Source organism: Ceratotherium simum, chromosome 29, assembly GCF_057802395.1.
Source record: "Ceratotherium simum simum isolate JZ-2026a chromosome 29, ASM5780239v1, whole genome shotgun sequence".
NCBI classification, from domain to species: Eukaryota; Metazoa; Chordata; class Mammalia; order Perissodactyla; family Rhinocerotidae; genus Ceratotherium; species Ceratotherium simum.
This window is the reverse complement of record NC_141928.1, coordinates 1,726,971-1,753,219: the sequence shown is the minus strand read 5'-3', so window position 1 is coordinate 1,753,219 and position 26,249 is coordinate 1,726,971. Positions and strand designations below refer to the sequence as shown.

Genomic DNA, 26,249 nt, shown 5'->3' with positions numbered 1-26,249 from the left:
AGCGCGCGGGCGGCCTGGCCCGCCCCGCCCCGCCCGCCTGCCCCGGTGACCTTCAGGGCCCGGGCGGCGGGCGCAGACCCGGGCGGCGGCGGCGGCGGCGGCGGCGGCGGCGGCGGCGGCGCGATGTTCGTGCAGGAGGAGAAGATCTTCACGGGCAAGGTGCTGCGGCTGCACATCTGCGCGTCCGACGGCGCCGAGTGGCTGGAGGAGGCGACCGAGGACAGCACGGTGGAGCAGCTCAAGGAGCGCTGCCTCAAGCACGTAAGGCCGGCCGCGCCCCGGCCCCTCCGTCGGCCCCTCCGTCCCTCCGTCCCCGCGCCGGGGCCGGGCAGCGCCTCTGCCTCCTCCCCCCCTCCGCACCCGGCGCTCCTGGACGCTGCTTCCCGCGCCCGACCCGGCCGAGTACTCTGCACTCCATCCTCTCCTTCACCTTCCACAGCCGCCCGCGGGGGAGGGCGGATCGGGAAACTGAGGCTCCGGGAGGCGAGGCCGCCGCCGGGAGCCGGGCTTCCTCCTGCACCCGCGCTTGTGCGTACCGGCTGTCGGGGTGAGGGTCTGGGTTTTTCAGCAGGCCCCCAGAGCTGGGGGTGAATGCCCGAGGAGGGAGATCCCTTCCCTTCCCTGCGGAGCCGGCTTCCGAGCTGTCTCCAGTTGGCCGGCGTGAGCACCAGGACGGGCTCTGGCCCCCCGCCTCCGAGCTGGAATCCCCTAACACAGTGTCCCCGCGCCCCTGCTTCCCGTGGCCTGGAGGTTGATTCGGGGGGGAGGTCCGGGAGAGGGGCTCCTCCTGAGAGAGCCGCCGTTTAAAGTTTATTCACGTGAAATACTCCTCATCGAGTTAGTTTCTTAGGTCGTTGATTTTTGGAACTAGTTCTTGGTTTCCTCTCTGTAAACTTCTCGACTCTGTAAGGCGGGCTAAGGCTTCTGTGTGTCTGACTCTGGCTGCCTAAGGAAACTCTATACTTGGTGTGATGTAGAATTTGGGTTACAGGAGGCTGCGGTCTTTCAGTCCAATAAGTTATATATTTATTGTGATAAGTTGGATATCTGTACTTGTGATAAGATGTTTTGTTAAAATAAAGCTAAGTGTCGTCTCGGAGGATAAACTTCCAGTTATAGTAACTACCTACAAATATTTTTGAGTCACTCCCGTGAGTGTGGTTCTGGGGAGTTCTGTAACTGTCTGGGGCAGGCCAGAGAGCGTTCTGGTTGTGAGAGCTGGATGTGAATAATGGTGCTGTCTTGGCCTCAGTGATACACATCGAGGAGGAGGGGGCTCTGGGCTCACTCACTGGAGGGGCAGGTATGTTTTGGCAGCCTTTTGTTTTTCTTCTGACCTGGTCGGTGTGGTTTCGCTGTCTAGATAACCCTCAGTACAGCGCTGAGGTAGGAGGCAGGGGCTCCGTGGACATCTAGACTGAGAGCCGGGCACTGCTGCTTGTCTGGGCTTGTATGTTTTTTAAAAGCCTCCCTGAGATGCTGTGTCCTCCCCCACCCAGGACGGGAGCTCCCCGAGGGCTGAGTTTGTATCCACACATCCAGCGCCAGAACTCACGTGTGGGTTAACTGAACAAATGGAAGCAGATTGCTGATCCAGAACTGCGTGGACGTGGCCTGTCACCTGCTGAGGCAGGCAGGGAGAAGTCAGTGGGTAAATTGGTGTGGCATTTTGATTAACTCACTAATGGTACGGATTTACGTAACTGCCATAATATTATTTTATGAAGAGAAACAGGAAATGAGAACTGTTTGATTGATCCACAGATGCTTGCTAATGAATTTCAGGAGTACTTGGGGTTCATTAGGCAGCCTATTTTGATATGATGCTGATTATTATGTTCCCGATATTTATTATTCCAGTCGGTATTGAGATGTATTGTTTGGGATTTTTTCTGGGCATTATCCTACTTTAAATTGAGATTTCATTCCACTCTGCAGTCCCTCCAGGTGTGGAGGATCCAATCAGCAGGGGAGTTTCACACCCAAAGAGACAACATGAATTACAGGACTTGAGAGCCATCAGAAAGTATTCTCACCTCCAGGCCCATCCCGTTCTGTAGGCAGAGCGCTGCCTCTTGAGCCGTCAGACTGCATTAGTTAGGAAAGAGAATTCTCGAGTTGTGTGCTCGAATGTCCCCCTGGAAACCAGGCCCTGCTGCAGGCAGGGGGCAGGCAGATGTCAGCTCCTGCTCCTCCTCCCCAGGTCCCCCTGGTGTGTGCTAAGCTGGTGTCGTTTTTTTCCTTCCTCTTTCCCCTCTACCTTGAGGGGACAATGTGGGCTTCTTGCCCCACAGTCGGGGAGTGGGGAACGGGCAGAGTGAACCATCTGTGTAAGAGGAGATTAATGAGTTTAAGAAAGTTACATCTGTGACGTGGTGGGGTGTTTTGTGTATGGTAAGTGTTCATGAAATTGCCAGTAGGGAACATGATACCTGCTGGTGTGACTTAACATTCTTAGATCACGTAAAGGCGAATCTTCAAATGACAGCTTCCACCTGGTGTAAGAGGAGCCACTTCTGCACTCCTCTGGGGAAGAAGCAGGCGCAGTCGCTGTCAGAGGCTCCCTGCTCCTGCAGCGGGCCTTGTCGGGCTTGTTGCTGCCACACCCTAGCGTGCTCAGACGCTTCTGCTGAGTACAGAGAGACACGTGAAGCCCTTGCGCCTAGTAGGGGTGACTCATGCTTTTGTCTTGCTCCTGGCATGCTCTTGATGCGCTGCGATGAGTTCGGTGTTTTCAGGAACCGTATGAGGATTGTTTTGGAAAATCGTGTTTCATAGACTATATTCTGAGCTTGTCAAATCAACTAGCCTGCAAATTTTAGAATTAGAAGAAGCACTCCCAGTATTTCTGGGAGCAGAGCCAGTGTTGAATTCAAGGCAAATGGGGGAGTGTTCTCTGCTCTGTCCTAAATGGTAAAAGTGAATCTTATATTGGCTGAATTCCACCTTTGCCCCCCCAGCCTTGCCAGGTTTGTGGGCATGGCTGACGGCCCCCAAAGCCTTCATGATCCTTTTTTCCTGTTTTTAGTGTTAGATCACCAAAAATTCTAGTTACCCTTTTTTTTTTTGCTGAGGAAGAATCACTCTGAGCTAACATCTCTGCCAATCTTCTTGTTTTGTATATGAGCTGCTGCCACAGCATGGCTGCTGAGTGGTGTAGGTCTGCACCCGGGAACTGAACCCAGGCCACTGAAGTGGAGCATGCCGAACTTACCCACTAGGCCACAGGGCTGGCCTCCTCTGCAAATTCTACTTACTCTTTTTTATTTTATTTTATTTTATTTATTTATTTTTTTTATAATTTTATCTATTTATTTATTTATTTTTTTCCCCAAAGCCCCAGTAGATAGTTGTATGTCATAGCTGTACATCCTTCTAGTTGTTGTATGTGGGACGCACCCTCAGCATGGCCGGAGAAGCGGTGCGTCGGTGCGCACCCAGGATCCGAACCCAGGCCACCAGCAGTGGAGTGCGAGCACTTAACTGCTAAGTCACGGGGCCGGCCCTATTTTATTTTTTTAATTTTTATTTTTTTGTGAGGAAGATCAGCCCTGAGCTAACACCCATGCCAATCCTCCTCTTTTTTGCTGAGGAAGACCAGCCCTGAGCTAACATCTATTGCCAGTCTTCCTCCTTTTTTTTCCCTTTTTCTCCCCAAAGCCCCAGTAGATAGTTGTATGTCATAGCTGCACATCCTTCTAGTTGCTGTATGTGGGACGTGGCCTCAGCATGGCCAGAGAAGCGGTGCTTTGGTGCGCGCCTGGGATCTGAACCCAGGCCGCCAGTAGTGGAGCACGCACTTAACCGCTAAGCCACGGGGCCGGCCCCTACTTACTCTTAAAATGCAGGTGTTGCGAGGTGAAGCAGGTGCTTAGATTTTTTTCTTCTGGTAAGCAGTGTGCGTGCTGGGTGTCTTGGAGCCTCCATGGCAGAGGGAGGTGGTGAGGAAGCTTCCACTGGGGCCTGCCGAGCTGCTGGAGAGGGAGGAAGGCCATGAGGACGCTGGCACTGGACCCTTGAGGTGGGCACATCCCGAATGCCGCCACGGCTCCCTCCAGCCTGGACGGTGTTCCCACCCACGGGCTGAGCCAGGGCACAGGTGTTCAGAGAGCAGCCAGTGAGCCGTCTGCTCTGCTGCTGCTTCCCTGACCCTCAGTTAATTCCACGTCTAGCCTTGGAAGTGAACGGGAGCAAGGAGACAGTTACCTCTCCCTTCTGAGTTGAAGCGTCTGTGGATCCTGTCCAAGGTGTTCAGGTGACACCCCACTCCCCTCACCCCAGGTTCTGGCTCCGGGGGAGGGGCCGCAGTTGATTAGGTGGGCGCTGTTGTCTGGTGTGACGTGTGCGTGGGGTTGTATAGGACACGGGTGCCGAAGCGGACTGAAGGGTGAGGTTGTGCAGTTGGTGAGGGCAGGTGAGCATGCTCGGCCCATGAACGCGCAGGCACAGTGTGCCCCCTGAATCTCCCCACCCAGGCATCAGTGTTTGCTGGCTCTTCACAAAATGGTAAGCTGCTTGGCGATCAGAAAGCCACGTCCAAGCAAAGGAAGGCAGCACCCCGTCATCCGGTGACGGGGGCTCGGGCTCCCTTCTAGAGGGGGACGTCAGTAGCTGTTGAGGTGGGTGCCCCTCGGGTGGGGGAGAGCAGCCTTGAGGAGTGTGCATGGGGGGCGCACTGCTGGTTCAGTCCTGTCCCTCCTCGCTGCCTCGCGTGCCTTACATGCGTGGCTGAAGACGCAGTGCCCCCCCCGCTATGGTCTCGGGTTTCCAGGGCCTGGGTCAGTGAGACAAAACTGTGTGCCATTCGGTCGCCCTTGAGCTCCCAGGAGGGGCCCCGCCTGGGGCGTCTGGAGCTGGCTTTGGGGTCTCTGTGGCTGTCGCTTGGTGGGCTGGGGGCCGAGCTGAGGCCAGTCATGTCTTCTCGGGGCTTCGTGGGCGTTTAAAGGACCAGGTCCCTGTCGGTCTCTGTGGCCGAGCCTTCTCTCTTTGCTGTCTCTTGGCTTCCTTTCGTGTGTCTGTGGAAAAAAGAAAAACAAATGCGCAGATCACACCTAGATCTTTGGATTTTTAGGAAACAGCGGGCCTGCTCTTTTCATTTTTAAATTACTCGCCAGGACCGGCCCGTGGCTTAGCGGTTAGGTGCACGTGCTCCGCTGCTGACGGCCCGGGTTCGGATCCCGGGTGCGCACCAACGCACTGCTTCTCCGGCCGTGCTGAGGCCGCGTCCCACATACAGCAACTAGAAGGATGTGCAGCTATGACATACAACTATCTACTGGGGCTTTGGGGGAAAAATAAATAAATAAATAAAATTATTAAAAAAAAAAAAAATTACTCGCCAGACCTTTCCAGACTAAGGAAGCCATTCAGGTTGTTACTGACTTCAGCAGGGTGTTTTATGTCAGAGCCATGACCCTGTTTCAGGAGTGCTTAGTGGGTTGGGGGACAGTTGCTCCCCTCCGGGATTCGTGTTGTGACATTTCATTTGGCTTCTGCCATTGATAGGAATTCTTTGATTTCATCTATGCCTTAATTTCTTAGCTACTAAGAAAAACCAGTAAATTCCTGGTGGGCTGGGGGTGTCAGGTTTTGTATTATTAGTATTACCATTCGTTTATTTCTTGTCTTGAAATAAATGGTTTTTCCTCTAGTGTACTCACGGGAGCTTAGAAGACCCCAAGAGTGTGACGCATCACAAATTAATCCATGCTGCATCCGAGAGGGTGCTGAGTGACACCAAGACCATCTTGGAGGAGTGCATCCAAGACAAAGGTAAGGGGCCTCCGGGCAGCGGTGGGGGCAGTGCAGGGCAGGGACCCCAGAGGCGGAGGTGCCTCATCGTGGACGTCTGTGTTCTGGGCTGGATCTGAGCAGAAAAAGTGGGTCAGCTGACATGGTTTTGTTTTCCTTTATTAAAGCAAAGTGTGGGCCGGCCCCGTGGCTTAGTGGTTAAGTGCGCATGCTCCGCTACTGGCGGCCGGGTTCGGATCCCGGGCGGGCACCGACGCACCGCTTCTCCGGCCATGCTGAGGCCGCGTCCCACATACAGCAACTAGAAGGATCTGCAACTATGACATACAGCTATCTTGGGGCTTTGGGGAAAAAAAAAAGGAGGAGGATTGGCAATAGATGTTAGCTCAGAGCCGGTCTTTCTTAGCAAAAAGAGGAGGATTGGCATGGATGTTAGCTCAGGGCTGATCTTCCTCACAAAAAAAAAAAAAAAAGCAAAGTGTGCATTATGGAATATTTGTGGAAAACAGCAGAAACCGAAGTTGAACAAATAGCATCCATCTGAGAAACCAAATGTGAACTAGATTTTTAGTTTTGTTTCAGAGCACAACCAAGGTCTCCGAGCTGCTGCAGGTTTTGTGTTGGGCTGGGAAGTTTAGTTGTGGTGGGGGTCCTGGGTGTGCTAGAAGGCGTTCATAGAATCCGCACATCCGTTTAGTCCCTCAGAGTTTTGTGTCTGGAGGCGCTTGGGGAGAAAACCTGAGTTTTCTATATGTCATTCAAAGGATGATTTTAATTCTGGGATTCCCTTAAACAATACTTCAAAAATATTGGAAGTAGTGTGTACAGACCTCCGTCGAGTGTGAGGGTGGAGCCCAGGACAAGGTGGGAGCTGACCGGCACTGTGGACGGTGGTATGACCACACCCCAGAGCTTCAGCTCTGCCGGTGAAGACCGAACTCTCTGACCTCACAGACTTTCAGAAGTGAAAACGTTGAAATGAGAACACTTGCACAGTTGTCAGGGCTGGGCTGTGTGTGCCTCCTGGGCCACCAGTCACCTCTGGTGACCCACAGCCGGGTCCTTGCAAGCCCGGGAGCCTGGGTGTGAGCAGGGGCATACAGGCATGAGGACTGAGAGAAGGGGGCGGCTAGGGTAGGAGGCACCCGAGGGCACCCCTGCCTCGCTGCCCTTTGGTCATGTAGCTCCTTTTATGCCATTTTATGGATGTGAAATGGTAACCAGCTTGATAGACATACTTTTTTTTTTCTAGATGTCTTGTTGTTGATAAAAAAACGTGCTCCCTCTCCACTTCCTAAGATGGCTGATGTCTCAGCAGAAGAAAAGGTAGGTTTCAAAGTTTGGCATTGGAGATCTTTGTTAGTAAAAGTCTCCCATATTTAAGACTGTTAAAAAGAAGCATCTGTCTGCTGGTTCGCAGACCCAGCACGGTCCCATAGTTACAGGAGACGAGGTGTCTAGGGGTGTTCTGTCGTGGCTAAGACCGTTCACCCCCGCCTTTCCTGGCTGCTGGTCATGCGTCCGGCACACAGGGAAACCTGGCCCCGAGCCTTTCGGGCTGGAGAGGCAAGTGCAGCACCATCTCAAGGTGGGGCTTAACTCCTGAGCTGCCGTCCCTCCTCTCCTCAAGCAAGTCCTGACAGAATGAGGTCAGAGGTCGCTAAAGACCACCCCACAAGACCAGGAATATGAGTGCAGAGGGGTGACGGCACAGTGCGCCCCTCGCCTGGAGTGTCGGCTTCACTGATTCCCAGGGAGCCTGGCTGCCTGTCCTGTCTGGCTCTTTCGGACAGAGTTGGGTGTCCCCCAGAGTTTGCGTTTGTCTGCGTCTTCCCGCTGACGCAGGTGCCTTAGGGAAACCGTGCAGTTCGTTGTTTGTGTAGTGGCTGCCCGGAAGCGGGTCTTCAGAAAGCTCACCTCACCGTGGAGGGTTGTCTGTAAGTGGCCTCTATCTGCCCTTACACTAGGTCCCAGGCTTGCACCCAGGTGCAGAGCAGTGCTGCTGTCATAAAGGGGCAGCCACATTAATGTCACAGTTTTTTCTCTACTTATGTCAAGAGGGTAGAGTTTCCTGCCCATGCTTTGAAATGCTAGGGAGAGTATCTGCCCGAGAGAAAGCAGGCCAAATCCTGGGCCTGGGCCATGGGCCTGATGGCAGAACGAGCTATTTTAGGGTATCTTCTTGGACAAGTGGTGAGGGAGGAGTGCCTTTAGGCTTCGTTGCCATCTTATCTGCAGCTGCACCTGGCCACAGCGCGGGCACACACACAGGCGCGCCGCTCACCCAATCTCTAGCAGCCAGACCTGGGCGTGCCTCCCTCCGCCTGTGCCCAAGTCAGGCCACTTCTGAGAACTGCGGACGGGCGGGTGGGTCACAGCTCTCAAGTTACAGTTATATAAATGCGGGTTCCCTCCACCACCACGGCTCCTGAAACTTGCAGGGTGCCTCGCAGGGTGCCATGTGGGCCTGGCTGGCTCCGCTGCTCACCTTTTGTCTGCACGTATGTGCAAAATGAAACATTGTAAGATGTTAATGCCTGTTTTTGTGAAATATTATTACTTTTTAAGTGAAAGTAACACATGTATTTTAAAAGCCAAATACTACTACAAATCTTTTAATAAAAATCAGCCTCCTGGGGCCGGCCCCGTGGCTTAGCGGTTGGGTGCACGTGCTCCGCTGCTGGCGGCCCGGGTTCGGATCCCGGACGCACACCGACGCGCTGCTTGTCAGGCGATGCTGAGGCGGCGTCCCACGTGCAGCAACTAGAAGGATGTGTAACTATGACATACAACTATCTACTGGGGCTTTGGGGAGAAAAAAGGGGAAAAGAGGAGGATTGGCAATAGATGTTAGCTCAGGGCCAGTCTTCCTCAGCAAAAAAAAAAAAAAAAAAAAGAGGAGGATTGGCGTGGACGTTAGCTCAGGGCTGGTCTTCCTCACACACACACACACAAAAAATCAGCCTCCTATCCTGCCTGAGTAGTACACCATAAAGGCAGCCTTGCGTAACTCTTTTACCTGTTTCTTCGGTAATTCTTTCTGATTTCTAAACAACATGCATATTGTTATTTCTTGGAGTATCCATTTCAGACTCTTCTAGCTTGTTAATGATCTGTGTATAGCCGCTCCCCCCAGCCTTCCCTCCCTCTCTCCTCCTATGACTGTTAGATTGTGATGTTGGCTGAAGAAGAGTTCAGAGTTTCCGTTAGTAGTATCACATATGTGTTGCTTTTGGCTGTGAGCAGAGTGTACTAAGATTATCTATCCTTGTTTTATACAACTTTGTTTTTTTTTGTTTTTGTTTTTGTTTTTAATTTTTTCCATTTTTTTAACCATTGTACTTTTTTTTTTTTTAATTTTATTTATTCCCGCCCCCAAAGCCACAGTATGTAGTTGTATGTTATAGCTGCACATCCTTCTAGTTGCTGTATGTGGGACGTGGCCTCAGCATGGCCGGAGAAGCGGTGCATCGGTGCACGCCCAGGATCTGAACCCGGGCCGCCAGCAGCGGAGCGCACGCACCCAACCACTAAGCCACGGGGCTGGCCCACAACTTTTGTTTTTCCTGGAGTCAGTAATTACCTCATCGTTTTGTTTGTTTTTGATTGGCTTATTGCTGATTTTTTCGATTTCTTCACCAGAACTGATAAACCCCTCTGAAAGCGGGGTCACGTGTAAGAGGCATCTGCCAGTTCCCACTTTCCTGGAGACATCCCTCCAGCTCCTCAGGGCATGTCCTTCTGCATCCGTTGCCTTCAGGCCTGTTGCGCAGCCTGGGCGTCCCCGCCCATCTCCCATGGCAGAACATTCTAAAGCTTCTCAGTCTGTGTGCGTTTCCTGTTGCCACAGACTCACCGGCTGTAAACAGCACTAGGCCCGCAGGTCTGTAGCCGCAGTGTGGGTGGGCTCAGCTGGGTCCTGCGCCCAGGGTCTTGGATTTGGAATCAAGGTCTGCGTTCCTTTCTGGAGGCTCTGGGGAGGGATCTGCTTCGGGCTCTCTCAGGGTCCAGAACCCCATTCCTGCAGTTGAAGGGTGGGGGCCTGTTTTCTTGCTGGCTGCTCCTGGGGGCCACCACATCTGCAGCGCCAGCAACAGTTTCTCCTGTGTTGAGTCCCTCTTGCTTTGAGTGTCTAGCCAGAAAGAGGCCCATCCTTTTCAAGGGCTGGCCTGATTGGGTCAGGCCTACCAAGAGTCATGTCCTTTTCTTAAAGTCGGCTGTGCCATGTGACCAGGCCCTCACCCCACAGTGGAGTCCATCCTGCTCATGGCCCAGGGATTGTGCAGGATGACTGCTGCGGGCAGGATCTCGGGGCACCTCTGCCTTCTGCCTCCTGCAGAATGGAGTGTCTTGCTCTTGACTTGTCCCCTTGGTTTGGGGAGCCTGACTTCCTCCAGCACCTGGGAGGGGACGTGAATCTGGAGGCCCCACTTTGCAGCATTCAGTGGCTGGGAGTGAGTGCCAGCTGTGTGCCGTGCAGGATGAAGGCATTGTCCCCATCTCCAGGGTTTTTCCAAGGTTGGCTCGTTCCCGTTTCCCTGTCTGTGGTCCGTTTCCTCTTCCCTCCACCTGGGATCGTTCAGGGTCCCTTGACGCCCTTTAGAGTTCGGAATTCGGTGGTTTGCCTTGGTGCCGGTCTTCCCTTCACAGTGCCAATCTGGAGAGTCATGGATTTTAGTTCTGGAAGTTTTTCTGGATTGTTCTTGGATGATTTCCTCCCCTCGTTTTCTCTTTTCTCTATCTGGCACTCCCGTTCGTCGGACAAGGACCTGCTTTCTGAGAGATTCCCTTGACTTTGTCTTCTGGCCATTCTATGGCCTTTTTCATCTAGCTGTAATATTTTTAAGTTTCCCAATTGGATCCTTGTTCTCAGATGGTCTTCTGTAGCATCCTGTTGTCTGTCTCTGAGTGTTGTGTAACTGTGTGTTCTGGTTTTTAAGTGCTCTTCTCTCCCTGCCTTGTCTCTTTCCCTCTTGCTTCTTTATTTCTCCCGGTTTTATTTTGGTCTCTGGGGGAGGCTTTCCTCACATTCCTGGTGCTTCTTGCCTGTCCGTCCCTGTCAGAGGCACCAGGACGCTCACTGGCCATGCTCTGTGCCCGGGGGTTTGTGCCCACTGGTGGCTTCATTGTAGGACCCCTCCCGCCCCTTGGCTGGGTCTCGTTGTTGAGGGTTAGGATGGTCCTCTTTCCCTTTGCTGAGCCTGGGTCCCTGGCTTGTGGCTTCTCGATTTTGCTTTCTCCATGTGGTTGCTGGCTGAGCAGGGTGGTGGAGCCCCACTGTTGGTGCCTACAACTTACTCCCGACCCGGTGCCGCTGACGCCTCCCCTCCCAGGGGCTGCAGAGTGGCCTGGCCCGGCTTCTGCTCAGGTGTCTGCTCTGCACGCTCCTGGCCTTCGCACTCGTGGCTCTGCTGACCCCTGTCTGTTTTCTGTCTCTAAGAGTGTGTTGCTGTCTTTCCCGGTTTTGTTTCCTCCGCCATCCTTCTTGTTCTTGGAAGTTCTACCAACTTTTTTCCTTTACTGTCGTGTCGGGCAGGTTCCAGAAGGAGCAAAAGGTGAGTGCGTGTTTCCAGCTGGGCTTAGCAGGCGGCCCGTGTGGTTCCCCTGAGGTCAGCCTCGCCCCGCCCAGCAGCAGTCCCATTTGATATCTGGGTTCTCCTGTTGTGCACTGCCATGCTCTACTTACGGCAGGCAGAGAGTGTGTCCTGAGCATCACATCCAGTCTTCCGTCCCTGAGGGAGGACGTGTACAGAACCCTCGCAGCTCGTCGAGAAGTGTCCCGCTCCAGTGCCTGGAGGAAATGGATTCTTTCCCTGGATAGAGTTCTGTTTACTCATCGTACATAATCCTGCCTTTTATTGCTCTTGTATTCATTTCTGACTTTCTCATTACTTTCCTGTGCAGAAGAAGCAAGACCAGAAAGCCCCAGACAGAGATGCTATATTCCGAGCAACCGCCAACCTGCCCTCCTACAATATGGACCGGGCCGTGGTCCAGACCAACATGAGAGACGTGAGTGCTCGGCTGCAGGGCCGTGGGCATGGTCGTCGAGGCTGCATTGGGCCCTGAGAAGTTCCTGAAGAGCACCTGGGGAGCTGAGAGAGGGGTGCAGGCCCCTGGGTCCTATGTGCAGCTTTCCCACAAACCAACATTATTTTGAAATAAAAAGTTTAAAAAGACATCTGAAGGCAGGACTGACAGGTAGATGCTATTGGTAAAATGTTAGAGCTTGGCCCTGAGTTTGGCAAAAACGTTTAGCTAGAAATGTAGACTCTTAGTGACTTTGGATTGGGGAGTTCAAAGGTAAAAGAGCAGAGTGTTTCCATGCCCTGGTGAGCCAGCCCAGGACTCGGTGCCCGTGCTGCACAGGCTGGGAGAGAAGGGCAGCCTCTGCTTGCTTGATGCCCATCTAATTGGACAGCACTGCCCCAGCCCTGGCTTATTTTAGCGACAGGCCACTCTCAGGGTCTCTTCCAGAGAGTTCCGTATTGACCAGGTCGTAGAACTCTGGCACGCCTGTCTCTCCCGGCCTGTGTAGTGTTTGCCCTGCTGTGGTGCCTCTCACAGGAGGTCTGAGGCTTGTTGTGGGCGGGAGGGGACAGCTGACCCCCAGTCTCGTCCCTGGTACTGGGTGCCAGTCTGTGGGGGTGTCTGACGCCTTCCCAGCAGCCTCTCCTTTCTGTTGAGGTGAACTGGCAGCAGCAGATGAGGTTCCTGCCACTCTTTCAGCCAGGTGGGAGTTTGAGACCCATGTCTGGGGAGCCCACCAAATTAGTCTGCTTTTTCTTCAGCGAGGCCAAGGAAGGGCTCTTAGCTTACTTAGTAACTAGTGGGCTGGACACTTTCCTCATTGGCTGAAGGGCTGAGTGATGTCCCCAGATGTTTTGCTCTCTGTGTCACTAGCCGTGAGGCCGTGTGCACAGTGCACCTGTGCCAATGAGAGCCTCTCTCCTTCCCCCCTCTGCCCAGGCTCTCCTGAGATGCAATGTTTCTCTTCTCATCTCACCCCTCTTCTTCCTCAGCTGATCTTGACGTTATTGAATGAAAAGCAGTGTGGTTTTGACTCACAGATCTGGAGTTTTAGGACAGGGGAGTGTAGTTACAGATCCAAGGGGATTTGTTGGGCACTGGGAGAAATGAGATCCCTTTTTTTGTGTGTTACTGCAGTTCCAGACAGAACTCCGGAAAATCTTGGTGTCTCTCATTGAGGTGGCACAAAAGTTGCTGGCGCTGAACCCTGACGCTGTCGAATTGTTTAAGAAGGCAAATGGTACGAGTGAGCCCCAGGTAGATTGCACGACCTGCATTCAGCCCCGCTGGTCACTCTGCCTCAGAGAAGGCGTCAGCTCCCTCCTGCAGCTCACTGCCCCCATGGCCCTCAGCGGGAGCCTGGAGAAGTTCAGAATTCGTTGTATTTCTGCTTTCAGTTGGCATGGGGTCGGTGAACTGCTTATACCCTTATTCCTTGTTCATATGTGTGAGAGCTGACGGTTGTAGCTCAGGTTTTCTGAGGTTTAAGAGAATTGTCACAAGTGTTTGGTGCTCAGATGAGGCGCTTGAGCTCCAGGGGGGCCCAGGGAAGCACCCCTCCCATGGGCTGGGCCCTGCCTGGAGCCCTCACAGGCCGCCATCTCTCACCTGCAGCCATGCTGGATGAAGACGAGGATGAGCAAGTGGATGAAGCGGCTCTGCGGCAACTCACCGAGATGGGCTTTCCCGAGAACAGAGCCGTGAAGGCCCTTCGGCTGAACCAGTACGTCCAGGGCTGCCTTCCCTTGCGCAGACGCTGTGGGGCTGGGTCTTATGGGGCTCCCCGTGGAGGACATCTTTCCACCCCAAACTCTTGATTGAATCGTTTCTAACATGTGTAAGTTTTTAAAGAGGTACCTTAAGCGCATGTCCTGGAAATAACTTGATTGGGCATCTCAAAATATTTCAAGACAGTTTGAAATCGATTCAGTCTTCCTGGGAACTGACACGTAGTGATTGTTCTGTAAACAAACCCTCACTGGCCTGTTGTTTTACGGGAACTGAGATTGAAGGCTCTTCGTAGCAGGGACACTGATGACCCCAGGGTGCATGCAGTGTCGCCTTCAGTGGTCTTCTGCAGATTCTTGTTTTAACACTTGCCTCTGCGTTCAGATCTAAAATAAATGATCTGCAAACCAAAGGATAGTTAGTGGGCTCTGTTCTTTTTTGCTTTGGACCTGAGCTCTCGTGTGTACCTCATGGGTTTGGGTCCCTTTGCTTAGCCAGTGAGTTTCTGTGTTCTGGTCACGGTGTTGGGGTAGTTTGGGGCAAGAGCCAGAGCTTCAGACCCACCCGTATTAAGACTGTCATGACGAGGGGTCACCAGCTAATGCTAGAGAAGTCATTAGAATCGGAGAGACTTGCCCTGGGTGTACAGGGAGTAAAGGCCCTCATTAATTGGCCTGGGAGGGTTGGAAAGAGTCTCTCGTTACCTTTCAGCATGTCAGTACCTCAAGCCATGGAGTGGTTAATTGAGCATGCGGAGGACCCAACCATAGACACACCTCTTCCAGGCCAAGCCTCGCCAGGAGTGGCGGGGGCCGAGGCCGCCTCCGAGGCTGCTGCCGGGACTAGCTCGGGAGACGAGGAGCCCAGAGATGAGCTAACGGAGATCTTCAAGAGGATCCGGAGGAAAAGAGAGTTTCGGGCTGACGCTCGGGTATGTGTTATTGGACCTGGGTCCAGGTGGGTGGGGTTGCCCTTTCTCCTCTTGAGGCCACACTGTACGAGGGAGCTAGAGCCCCACCGCTGCCATGAACTGAGCCGGCCCTGCCTGGAGAGAGGAAAGCTGGGGGGAGTATATAGACAGGCCTGGGGGCAGACTTGGGTTCCCAAGTTCAGTCGTAAGTTATCCTCACTTGAATCCAGGCGGCTGTGTTTCCCATGAATGGTGAGTTGACATGCCTATTGTCTCCTGGAAAACTCACATTAGGTTCCTGTTGGTATATGACTGTCCTCGAGCCGTGGGCTTGGGTGGGGCGCTGCCCAGAGCCTAGAGGGCCATGCGCTGTGTGGGATTGCCTTGGGAAGCTGTGTGGGATTGCCTTGGGAATCGGCGGGGGCAGTCAGGCTGCTGACCGTCCTGTAGCCGTGGCGTCTGTGGGATTTCAGGACTGAGGTGTGGGGAGTCTCCCTGTGCTTGGCCAGCTGACAGTAGTGTGCACTCGTATGGCTACCTCTCCTCTGTCAGCTCGTTTTTCATGCTTTTGCATCTCCCTATTCTTTCTTCAATGCTCTGTTCTTTTATTAGGGTTTTAATTTCTTCTTGGACGTTTTTCATCATTTTAAGTGTGCTACGTTTTCTTTCAGATAATAGATCTGTTAGCTCAGGCGTTAGGGCTCGGATTTTCCGTGTCCCCCTTCAGCTTGTGGCACGGTTTTCTCAGGTGTGGCGTTCCATCGTGGGCTCACCTGTGCCTTGTGTTCTCTGGGGACCTTGTGTAGCTGGGTTGTGGGATGCCCACCTGCGGTGATTCTGAGCTTTCTTCTGCGGGGTTGAGCGGGACCTCCAGCCAGGGGCCGGTCTTCATATTACCCATCTAGGCAGGGCTCCTGGCCACGCACGTAGTGTAGCCCTGTGGCTCCGGGTTTGATCTCCGCTGTGCAGAGGCAGTGCTTTTTCCCAGCTCCTCTTCTCTCTGGGAGTGCAGACCTTTTCAGGGTCCTGGCTTTAAGCTCCAGCTCCCCACCTTGTACGGACCCAAGGTCCACGTCCTGTCAGTGTGTGGACATTAGTCCCCATCCCCCAGGCCCTGATAATGCCTCCCGCCCCTCCCAGGGCACACCCTCTTATTGGGCTGGTTTGCTATGCCGCCTTGTTTTGTCACTTGGGGATGTAACTTTCTTCAGGGTTCAGCTATGCATTTAAAAATATTTGTTTTATTTTAGTCCAGTGTTTCTGGGTTTAGAAGGAAGTGTGTCTCATTATCTTAGTCTCCCAGGGAGCCAAATCCATGTGTGGTACTGGAACTCTGGGTGGGTCCCCTGTGCTCTGCCATCAGACCCCTGCTCCCTTATGGGGTCCTGAGTGGTCCCGTCAGGCCCCTGCTCCCTTATGGGGTCGTGAGTGGTCCCATCAGGCCCGTGCTCCATTATGGGGTCCTGTGTGGTCCCGTCTGCCACTGGTTAGTTCATGGTTTTTGTTGCCTCTGAACCCTTTCTGTTCAGATGCCATTGGTAACAGTCTTAATGTCCTTGATTTCCCAAGATTTGTGTCTATTGCCCTTTTAGCTCTTTGTGGCAGGAATGTCCCATAGATGTCTTCTCTTATAACAGTGGTTATAAAAGGTTGTCGAGGGGCCAGCCCCGTGGCTTAGTGGTTAAGTGCGCGCGCTCCACTACTGGCGGCCCGGGTTCGGATCCCGGGTGTGCACTGACGCACTGCTTCTCCGGCCATGCTGAGGCCGTGTCCCCCATACAGCAACTATAAAGACGTGCAACTATGACATACAACTATCTACTGGGGCTTTGGGGGGAAAAAAAAAAGGAGGAGGATTGGCAATAGATGTTAGCTCAGAGCCGGTCTTCCTCAGCAAAAAGAGGAGGATTACCATGGATGTTAGCTCAGGGCTGATCTTCCTTACAAATAAATAAATAAATAAATAAATAAACAAATAAAAAGGTTGTCGAGGCTCTGGGGCCAGGGCATCAGCCCTCCTCCCTTTTGATCCTGTGCCAGTGAGGAGAATAGTCCCATGAGGACTGAAATGTTAGCTTAGTTCCTGGGAAGACTGGTTTGGAGAGCAAGGCTTGGACTTGAGACTCAAACGGACTTTTTGCTGCCCCCTCTCCCCTCGCCTCTCCCTCCCTCCCTTCCCATCTGTGGAGGGATGAGGAATGTGCAGTGTGCAGAACCAGCAGAGGCCGACCTCTTGTAGAGCTGCCTGTGAGAAGGTCTTTCCTCGGAGGCTGGGAAGAAGGGCAGGGGGAGTGTCCCCAGGCATCACCGCTTGGAAGAACTGGGGTATCATTTCCTCAGCCAAGATAGAAATGAGGAGAGAAGAGAGTTTTTATTGAAAATAACAGAAAAGGCCATCCTAACCTTGAACTTAGCAGTAGATTCTGGGCGGTTTTATATGGCTCTGGGATCAAACTATTGCACGGTGGGTGGTTCTCCCAGCATTCACTGGTGGGTCCCCAAGTTAGGCCGTGGCCTGGGAACACGGATGGAATAGGGTGTAGGTAGACAGTACTGACCTGTAATGCACTGGACAGTTGGGCTCCAGTTAAGCATCTTTCCTGATTACCACCCCAGCTGCCTTCCTTTCTCTTGGGTTCTCTTTGAAACATCTGACAGTCCAGTCCAGGCTGATGGCACTTTGAAAGTGGACATCCCGCAGAGGTGCGGTGTCTCGTGAAATCAGAGGGTGCTTGGGGAACTGTGCCAGTTGCCGTGCAGCACTGATACCCAAGGGCCTGGCAGGATTAGATCAGTTAACAATGGTGGAGACCTTGGAAAGAAAGAAGACATTAGGGACTTCAAAAGAGTGTGATTTGACCTTCAAAGAATTAAGAGGAGGGGCCCAGCCCTGTGGCTAAGTAGTTAAAGTTCCTTGTGCTCCGTTTTGGTGGCCCAGGTTCAAGGGTTTGGATTCCAGGTGCAAACCTACTTCACTCACCAGCCACGCTATGGCAGTGTCCCACATACAGAAAAATAGAGGAAGATTGGCACAGATGTTAGCTCAGGGCGAATCTTCCTCAGCAAAAATAAAAAAAAGAATTAGGAGCAGCCCTTGAAAATTTGATGAAACATCTTTTTTGCAAAATTGACCCTTTTAAAGATTGTACAATACAAGTCAAGAATAAAGGATGTATTGTCTTGTTATATGATCTTTGTCCTGAAAACACACATCCCCTCCAAAAAACATTGAACATTGGGTCATTATTCCCTCCAGGAATTAGCTTAAATTTTATTAAATATAAGATGTTTAAAATTAATTTTAGGGCCGGCCCCATGGCTTAGCGGTTAAGTGCGCGCACTCTGCTGCTGGCGGCCCGGGTTCAGATCCCAGGTGCACACTGACGCACCGCTTCTCTGGCCGTGCTGGGGCCGCGTCCCACATGCGGCAACTGGAAGGATGTGCAACTGTGACATACAACTATCTACTGGGGCTTTGGGGGAAAAATAAATAAATAAAATTTAAAAAAAATTAATTTTAGTTTCATTGTTTTAAAGATAAAATCTGAAGAAAATCCCCCCTTTTTTTTCGCTGAGGAAGATTTTCCCTGAGCTAACATCTGTTGCCAGTCTTCCTCTGTTTTGTATGTGAGCCACTGTCACAGCATGGCCACTGATAGACGAGTGGTGTAGGTCCATGCCCGGGAACCGAACCTGGGCCACTGAAGTGGAGCACGTCGAACTTAACCACTAGGCGACTGGGGCTGGCCCTAAAAAAATCCCCTTTGTTCACAAATTACTGTGATATCTTTGTCTCCGCTTTGGTTAGAGTTCAGCTGCAGTGAGTTTGGCCTACCCCAGTCTCTTGGTGAGTGAGCCTCTCAGCTCTGGTCTGCGGCTCCTGGACATGGCCGCCTGCAACCCTGATGCTGCCTGGTCTCGCCAAGTGCAGGCTGGCCTTCCACCTCCCTGGCTTTAGTCCCTCTGTTGTCCATAAAACCAAGAAGTGAGGGGCCAGCCCAAAGCTCCGCTTTGGCAGCCCTGGTTCTGTTCCCATGTGTGGACCTACACCACTCGTTGGCAGCCATGCTGTGGTGGCGACCGGTGTACAAAAAAGAGGAAGATTGGCAACAGATGTTAGCTCAGGGTGACTCTTCCTCAGCAAAAAAAAAAAAAAAAAAAAAAAGCCAAGAAGTGTTCAGTAAAGCTGTAAGGATGCAGAACTTGAAATAGAAAATCCTGTGGTATTATTTTAAGTTGCCCTCTGCTAAGATGCTGTTGATGAAACGCGGCTTAACTCCACAGGAGGGCCTGGCTCCTTGGATTTGCTGCTGTGCTGTCAGCGAGCGGCAGTAAATGGTCTGTGGGCTTCTCCTTTAGGCCGTCATTTCCCTGATGGAGATGGGATTCGACGAGAAGGAGGTGATCGACGCCCTCAGAGTGAACAACAACCAGCAGAATGCCGCCGTGAGTATCCGTCCCCGTCCTGGCTCTCGCCTCGGTGCTGGGACGGGTGTGGGGAACCCTCTGTGTGTCTGCTTCCTGCCCCGTGCAGCCAGTTATTTCCATTTCAAAGTGAAGCAGTAGGGTAGATGGTTCAAATGGTATAAAATTCTTTAAATACTGAGAAAATTCTGGGTTTTGCCTTTCTGAAAAACTACATATTCCGTGGGTGAGTGTAATTTGTTTACTTTGTTCAGCTAATCCTAAGATTGATTCGTGTTCTGTGAACACATGCCAGCTGCAGGCTGAGAGCTGCCTGGGGAGGGGCTTGGTGGGCCGACAGCACCGTCCACTTGGGGACGGTAGGGTCGATGGCTCGCACGAACGAGACAGACACGGGCGTCCGTGCGCCAGGCTTTTCCGGACTCGCTGGGTAGCTGGTAGGAGCTCAGTCGTGCCTGGGGTTACTTCCCGGAGCAGAGCTCCGGTCTGGTGTGCATTCCCTAGTTCTGCCAGCACTCAGGGTGGTCCTGCGGGCCCCCGTTCCGTGAGCCGAGAAGTCGCTGCCATTAAACTGAATCACCGAAGTGCCAGGACCTGCTAGAAAGCAGGCCGGCACTTCTCACCCTCTGCCGGCCTGTCCTAACATGCACAGACCCAAGTCCAGCGGGTGTGTTTAGGTGTTGGGTCCCTTAAGTTAGCGCAGCCTGGGGCTGACCGGGAGCGCTCGGCCTCAGTGCCCCACGTGGACGGCGGGTCTGGAAGGAGCTGACAGCCGCTTGCTGCTCTTGCGTTCGCAGTGCGAGTGGCTGCTGGGAGACCGGAAGCCCTCCCCCGAGGAGCTGGACAAGGGCATCGACCCCAACAGTCCTCTCTTCCAAGCCATCCTGGATAACCCAGTTGTGCAGCTGGGCCTGACCAACCCTAAAACGTTGCTAGGTATGTGCCTTCTTTACACTTACTCAGGTGGGCCGAGCCCGTAACGCCAGATATCACTGAGTGACGTTGCCGCTGGCGTGCCGCGTAGCTCTCCCTCTGTGCACGTCAGCTTCCTCCGGGGCAGCTCCTGCCTGAGTCACGGGCCAGCCTGGATCAGGTTCTGCTTGTGGTGTGACAGCCTCCTATGCGGGTGACTCCACACGAGCTTTGAAAAACCAGTTAGAGTGGATTATCCGGGGCCAGCAGAGTGTGGACAGCTGCCAGCAGGTTAGGACTGTGTGAGGAGAAGGGGTTGATGATTTTTGCTCTTGCTAGCTGTAGGAGACTTCTTTGGTGTTTGTTTTGACTGTGAAATATAATAGACACACAAAAGTGTATATATGTTTTGTAACTTTAAAGAATAATAATAAAACTAATAACCGTGTCCCTATCATTCAGCTTAAAGCAGTATTAAAAAAAAGCCTAGCGCATTCCAGGCCCCGGGAGCCTCTGGGCGCCCTCCCTGCTGCTCCTGTGCTCCTCCCTCCAGAGACCAGACCCGAGTGTCTGTCATGTTTGTGCTGTCCCTGGGGGTGTGCCGCACGTGCACGTGTCCCCCAACGCCCTGTCACTGGCTCCTGCCTCCGCGTGAGTGGATGGAGAACTGTAAGGACCTTGCTGAGTGACCGCACCACGGCTGGTCTCTGCTCTGCCGCCTGACGGTGCCGCGTTGTTTCCTTGGTGCTGCGCCGCTCTGGGTGTGCCCGTGCCGTCCTGGTGCACGCAGGAGTGTGTCCAGGCCGGGTGCTTAGGGCCGGGCGTGCAGGGGCCCCGGCGTGTGCGTGTTGAGCCTGTTTTCCAGCAGGGGTGCACCTGTTCCCCAGCAGCGCTCAGGCCCCTTCCCCCCAGGAGCAGCGGCACCAGCACGTCAGGTGGACACTGCCCCCCACAGGCACAGGTGCTTCTGCGTGCTCACCATCTCCCTGATCTTTAAGGCCAAGCTGCTTCCAGAAGTTTCGGCCCCTCATAGGCCCTCGGCCTCTGCTCTGAAAGGCCTCTGCTCATCTTCTGACCTCTTTCTCTAGTGGCTTGGTTTTTTCTTATTCATTGAGAAGGTTCTTGACATGTGCCGCCCGCTGATCCTTTATCAGTTGTTTGTATCACGAATGTCATTTTTCAGTTTTTGGCTTCTTTATTGACTCACTTTGATGAACACAAGTCCTGTATTTTACTGTGGTTGAATGTGTCTTTCATTTATGACATGCATCCCTAAAAGAAAACCCTCAATCCCAAGGTCAGAAAGACATTCACCTTTATTTTTTCCAGAGATTTTAAAGTTTCGCCTTTCTTGTTGAGTCTGGAAGTGGGTGTGTGGTGTCAGGTGGAGAATTTTTCTCTTTGTACCAAATTCTAAGCTTGGATGACGTGTCTCACTGGGAGTTTATTTCTGTCCTTTGTGCCAGGTGCTTATCAGTCCTTCCACCCTGAAAGTGCAGCCCCTTTCCTGCTCCCTGTGGACCCCAGGAGACTAATGCTTGCTGCCTCGGGGCCGTGCACAGACGCTTCCAGAGGGTTTTCTTTGATACTTTACCATTGAGATTGCGATTTGCTGCAGGCTTTTTTTTTTTTTTTTTAATTTTTGAAGATATATTTGGTCAGATTAAGAAAGTTCCCTTTTTTGGGGCTGGCCCCGTGGCGCAAGCGGTTAAGTGCGCGCACTCCACTGCGGCGGCCCGGGGTTCAGTGGTTCGGATCCCGGGCGCACACCGAGGCACCGCTTGTCAAGCCATGCTGTGGCGGCGTCCCATATAAAGTGGAGGAAGATGGGCGTGGATGTTAGCCCAGGGCCAGTCTTCCTCAGCAAAAAGGGGAGGATTGGCAGATGTTAACACAGGGCCAGTCTTCCTCACACACAAAAAAAGAAAGTTCCCTTTTTCCTCCAGTTTAGATGCTAAGAGTTTTTTGTTGTGAAAGGCGGTCACTTTTACTGGATGCCTTTTCCTCGTCTGTGGAGATGATTTTGTGGCTTTGCCTTTGCTGAGGTTGAGCCCTTCTTGCATTTCTGAAACCAACCACTCAGGGTGACCACTACCCGGTGTGCACTTGGCAGGGGCACCAGTGCCTGCAGCACAGCAGGCCCTTCACACTCAGGGCCCAGGGCACCTGGCTGTCGCCGTCCCGAGTTCTGCCCCGCAGGACCTCGGCCCTGCCCTGCTCGGCCCTGGTACCCGGCCTCCCTGCAGTGGAGAATCACCCCAGAGACTGACCCCTGTGCGCTGAGTCAAGGGCCCTGCGGGGCCTCTGCAGTTACACGTCTCTCCGGCTCGCATTCAGACATTTCTGATGGGATTGTTTTAAATGACCCTTACTGTTTTAGATGAAGTAAAATATTTGCATAGGAAATTTAGAAAATGCAGAAAAGAATGACGCAGCAAGCAGAAGTCACCTCTGATCCCCCCATTGGTGGGTTTCCTCCTGAGGGTCTGTGTGGCGATGCAGCCACACTGCAGTCCAGTTTTTTCACGTCACACTTGATGTGTCTTCTCTTGTGCTTACTGTTGTAACAACAAGAGCTTTCCATGGGTGCAGATATTTGATTCTATAGACAGGCTGCAGGTTATTTAACAGCACTCTTCCCCTGTTTCTGGTCACTTGAATTGGTTTTCATTTCGTTGCTTTTGGACCTCCTGCTGCGGTAACCAGCTTTGTGCCTGCTGCTTTGGGTGCAGCTTGTATTTCCTAAGGATGAGTAGCTGGAGTCAAATGAGCAAGCCAAAGAGTACGGGGTGTGTTAGACTCTTGACAAGAAGCGTCTCGGCGGCCTGCTCTCGTGTGTCACCGCTGACGGTGCCTCCATCCCAGTGAACGGCTGCTGTGCGCTCCCCTAGCTGCTCCACGCACAGACCTGGTGACTTCCGCCCGTGGTCCCCTGTCATCAGTGACGTCGAGGACTCTCCTGCGGGCCACCTGCATCTCTTCTTGTCCTCTTGCCTGTGCGTGTCTGTCTGTGTGTCAGTGGTGGTGCTAATTCAGAGGTTTGCTAATAGCTCTTTATGTGTTAAGAGTATCTACCCTTTGTCTCATGTCGCAAACTTTATTTATTTATTTATTTATTTATTTTGTGAGGAAGATCAGCCCTGAGCTAACATCCGTGCTAATCCTCCTCTTTTTGCTGAGGGAGACCGGCTCTGAGCTAACATCTATTGCCAGTCCTCCTCCTTTTTTTCTTCCCCAAAGCCCCAGTAGATAGTTGTATGTCATAGTTGCACATCCTTCTAGTTGCTGTATGTGGGACATGGCCTCAGCATGGCCGGAGAAGCGGTGAGTTGGTGCACGCCCGGATCCGAACCCAGGCCACCAGTAGCGGAGCGCGTGCACTTTAACCGCTAAGCCACCAGGCCGGCCCTATTTATTTTTTTTTGGTGAGGAAGATTCTCCCTGAGCCAACATCCGTGCCAGTCCTTCTCCACTTGGTATGTGAGTCACCGCTACAGCATGGCCAAAGAGTGGTGTAGGTCTGCGCCCAGGAACCAAACCTGAGAACCTGGACCGCTGAAGCAGAGTGCACCAAACTTAACCAGTATGCCACAGGGCCGGCCCCACGTGTTGCAAACTTTTTATTTGCCATTTCATTTGTATGGCTCGTTTTTTTAATTCACAAGCTAAGACATGCAGAAGAAAGTCCTTCGTTAGATAAATATTCATCTGTGTATTTTTCACGTTTAACTGCTCTTCTCATCTTTTATTCAGCTCTTTTCTCCTTCTGGAACTTATTTTGCTGTTTGCTGGAGGAAGCAGACGTGGGCTCCCAGCACATTTCTGGAACAGCCCTTCTGGAACAGTCACTAAGTCTGTGATGCTGCTGCACTTTGTTTTCCGTTGTCCTGTGTGCTCAGTTGTCTTTCTGGGTTCCCTTTCTGACATTGTAATCTAGTTTTCAGAGGGTTTTAATCGGGAGGACCGTGGTGATGGCTTAAGAGCTGGGAGGGTTGTCAGGTCGTCAGCATGGGTCCCTGAGTAGCTGTGAACTCCTTGAGTAATGAACCTAAGGAATGTGAAGCCTGGAAACGGGGGCCACTTTCACTGAGATGATTGAGCATGTGCTGCCATGACGAGGTCTAGTGTAAACCGTGCCCCCTGGGGTGCTCGTGGCCGCGTGTCTGGGGTTGGTGGTTAGTGTGCCCTGCATCGAGTCAGCCGGCGTTTGGATCGTAGAGCCTTCTGCTAGGAGGTATCTCTGTATTCTGGGGAAACAATTGTGTAAAACTGTTCAGAAAGTCAAAGTTTTCATTTTAAAGAACTGCTCAGTTACATTTTTAATGGGCTAGTTTTTTTTTATGTATGTGTGAGAAAGATCAGCCCTGAGCTAACATCCATGCTAATCCTCCTCTTTTTTTTTGCTAAGGAAGACCAGCTCTGAGCTAATATCTATTGCCAGTCCTTCTCCTTTTTTTTTCCCCAAAGCCCCAGTAGATAGCTGTATGTCATAGTTGCATATCCTTCTAGTTGCTGTATGTGGGACGCTGCCTCAGCGTGGCCGGAGAAGCAGTGCATCAGTGCGTGCCCAGGATCTGAACCCGGGCCGCCAGTAGCAGAGCGCACGCACTTAACTGCTAAGCCACGGGGCCGGCCCCCTGGGCTAGTTTTTTTAGAGGTCACTGCCTTAATATTGAACATTTTGATTTTTCCAATTAGACCTTAAATTTGCAACAGTGTCTTTATATGTAAGTCTTTTCTGCATCTGATTATTTTGTCAGGGAGGATTGGAAGTGGAATTACTGAGTCACAGGCTGTGACTATTTTTAAGATTCCTGATAGCTGTTGCCAAATCGCTTTCCAGAATCGGTGCGCACACACAGCCATGCCACCCCGCCAGAAATGAAGACACTACCTTCTGATTTCAGATCTGCTGATTTCATAAGCAGATCAGACGTTATTGTTGGGTGGCCGTGTAGAGGGACTTCTGCGTGACCATTTTTGTGAAGAAGCTGTTGAAAAGGAAAGTCCCTGCAGGGTGCCTGTTTGTGTTTGCCATGGGAGCCACCACTCAGTCAGCTTTGCTCTTTTTCCCCACAGCTTTTGAAGACATGCTTGAAAACCCGCTGAGCAGCACCCAGTGGATGAATGACCCAGAGACGGGGCCCGTCATGCTGCAGATCTCCAGGATCTTCCAGACCCTCAATCGCGCGTAGGCGTTGCTGGCGCCCTGCTCTGCTGCTCCAGCAGCCTGTCCCAGGAGGGGTGGGGCGGGTTCCAGCGGAGGCTTCTTCTTCTTCCTTCTCAGCCAAGTCGTGGGAAGAGCGTGAAGACCCCTTGTTCCGCTGGGCTGGGGAGAGGAGAAGGGCCAGGCCGGGGGGACCCCGCCCTTAGAGCCCGGCCCTGAGGGTCAGGGCACCCTGCTGTTCTCCTGCTTTGATCTTACTGCTTAAAGACGTCGGTGACAGCAGTGTGCAAGGCTGCTGTCCAGCCTCTGACAGTGTTTACAAACCGGGGGGTCGCCACCCTCCACAGTTCATTTTGGGCTCTTGAAATGCTCCTTGAAGTGACCTGTAGGCATTGCTTGGAGAGTCCAGTTGTTATTTGAAAGAAGGCATGTTTCAATTCAAAGTGTTAACGTCAAACGTACTAATTTAAGTAGAGGAGTTCACAGATGAGTTTTCTTTAATCAATAAATCCCCTTTTCCTAGTTTCTGTGTTAATGTTATTTTAGTGCCAGAGAAGTTGCATGTGTGCTGGTGAGTGTTCGTGTTCTTGGTAAGTTAGCATGCTCGCCGCTTCATGGGGCGGTTGCTGCAGCCGCTTCAGCATTGGTTGGCAGAATCTTGAGTTTTGATTGGAGTTATAGGACCACACCATCCCCAGAGCAAGGCATGCGTTCTCCGATGGTGTAGGCCGAGCTCTGGCAGGGGCTTGCCCTGTGCCGCATGTTTTTTAAAACATTATCCGTGTTTTAAAATGAGAAAATAGGTATCCTTTTTTTTTTTTTTAACTCTGCTCATTATTTATTGCTTACAGCAATTATAATTATATAATTATAATTATAGCCGTTATAAATGTTTTTTTAAACTTCTCTTCTGAAGCAGCCCCACCTGCCCCGGCCCAGGCCTTGGTTTGCTCGGCTCTTGGCCCCGAGTGGCTGGGTGCGGGCCCACCATGGGGAAGCCCTCTGAGCTCTGTCCTGTCTCAGCCGAGTGAGGGTATTTGAGGAAAATATGTCTTTTCACAGATCTAGGTTTTCTCATTGCTCTTGAGATTCAGATTTAAAACTTCTGGACAGAAATATTAAAAATAATTTCGAAAGGCTGTCCTCTCACATGTAAGTCTCACGTTAAGGCAGTTATAAACGTTCCTGAGGCCATAGGTATAGGACCTTCGGGGGTTTGCTCTGCATTCTTTGACTGTTATTTGATCTCTGTGTTTTGTGTTTTGTTTTTAAAATGGCCAACTGAACGCGGTTCTCAGGCCTCACATCTTCGTTTTTCTTGGTCGC

General features: G+C 52.2%; 1 protein-coding gene across 2 annotated transcripts; it reads left to right on the top strand.

Annotated features, from left to right (window-relative positions):
- Positions 1–25,445, top strand: UBAC1 (UBA domain containing 1). Of its 2 annotated transcripts, XM_004423658.3 has the most exons (10): positions 1–261; positions 5,652–5,772; positions 7,004–7,077; positions 11,656–11,763; positions 12,919–13,021; positions 13,396–13,504; positions 14,221–14,440; positions 18,779–18,865; positions 19,642–19,780; positions 24,836–25,445. In XM_004423658.3, exons 1-10 carry the CDS (start codon positions 124–126, stop codon positions 24,949–24,951), a joined length of 1,215 nt encoding a protein of 404 aa, XP_004423715.2. In that variant the 5' UTR covers positions 1–123; the 3' UTR covers positions 24,952–25,445. The 2 variants fall into 2 exon arrangements, with proteins under 2 accessions (XP_004423715.2, XP_087274901.1); XM_087418775.1 differs by lacking the exon at positions 19,642–19,780.
- Positions 25,446–26,249: the final 804 nt, after the last annotated feature.

Excerpts from the sequence above, each read along its gene's own strand:
- UBAC1 (XM_004423658.3), top strand. The coding sequence starts at position 124 with ATGTTCGTGCAGGAGGAGAAGATCTTCACGGGCAAGGTGCTGCGGCTG. Across the intron at positions 262-5,651 it reads AGGAGCGCTGCCTCAAGCAC|TGTACTCACGGGAGCTTAGA; the intron begins GTAAGGCCGGCC and ends TTTTTCCTCTAG. Across the intron at positions 14,441-18,778 it reads AGTTTCGGGCTGACGCTCGG|GCCGTCATTTCCCTGATGGA; the intron begins GTATGTGTTATT and ends CTTCTCCTTTAG.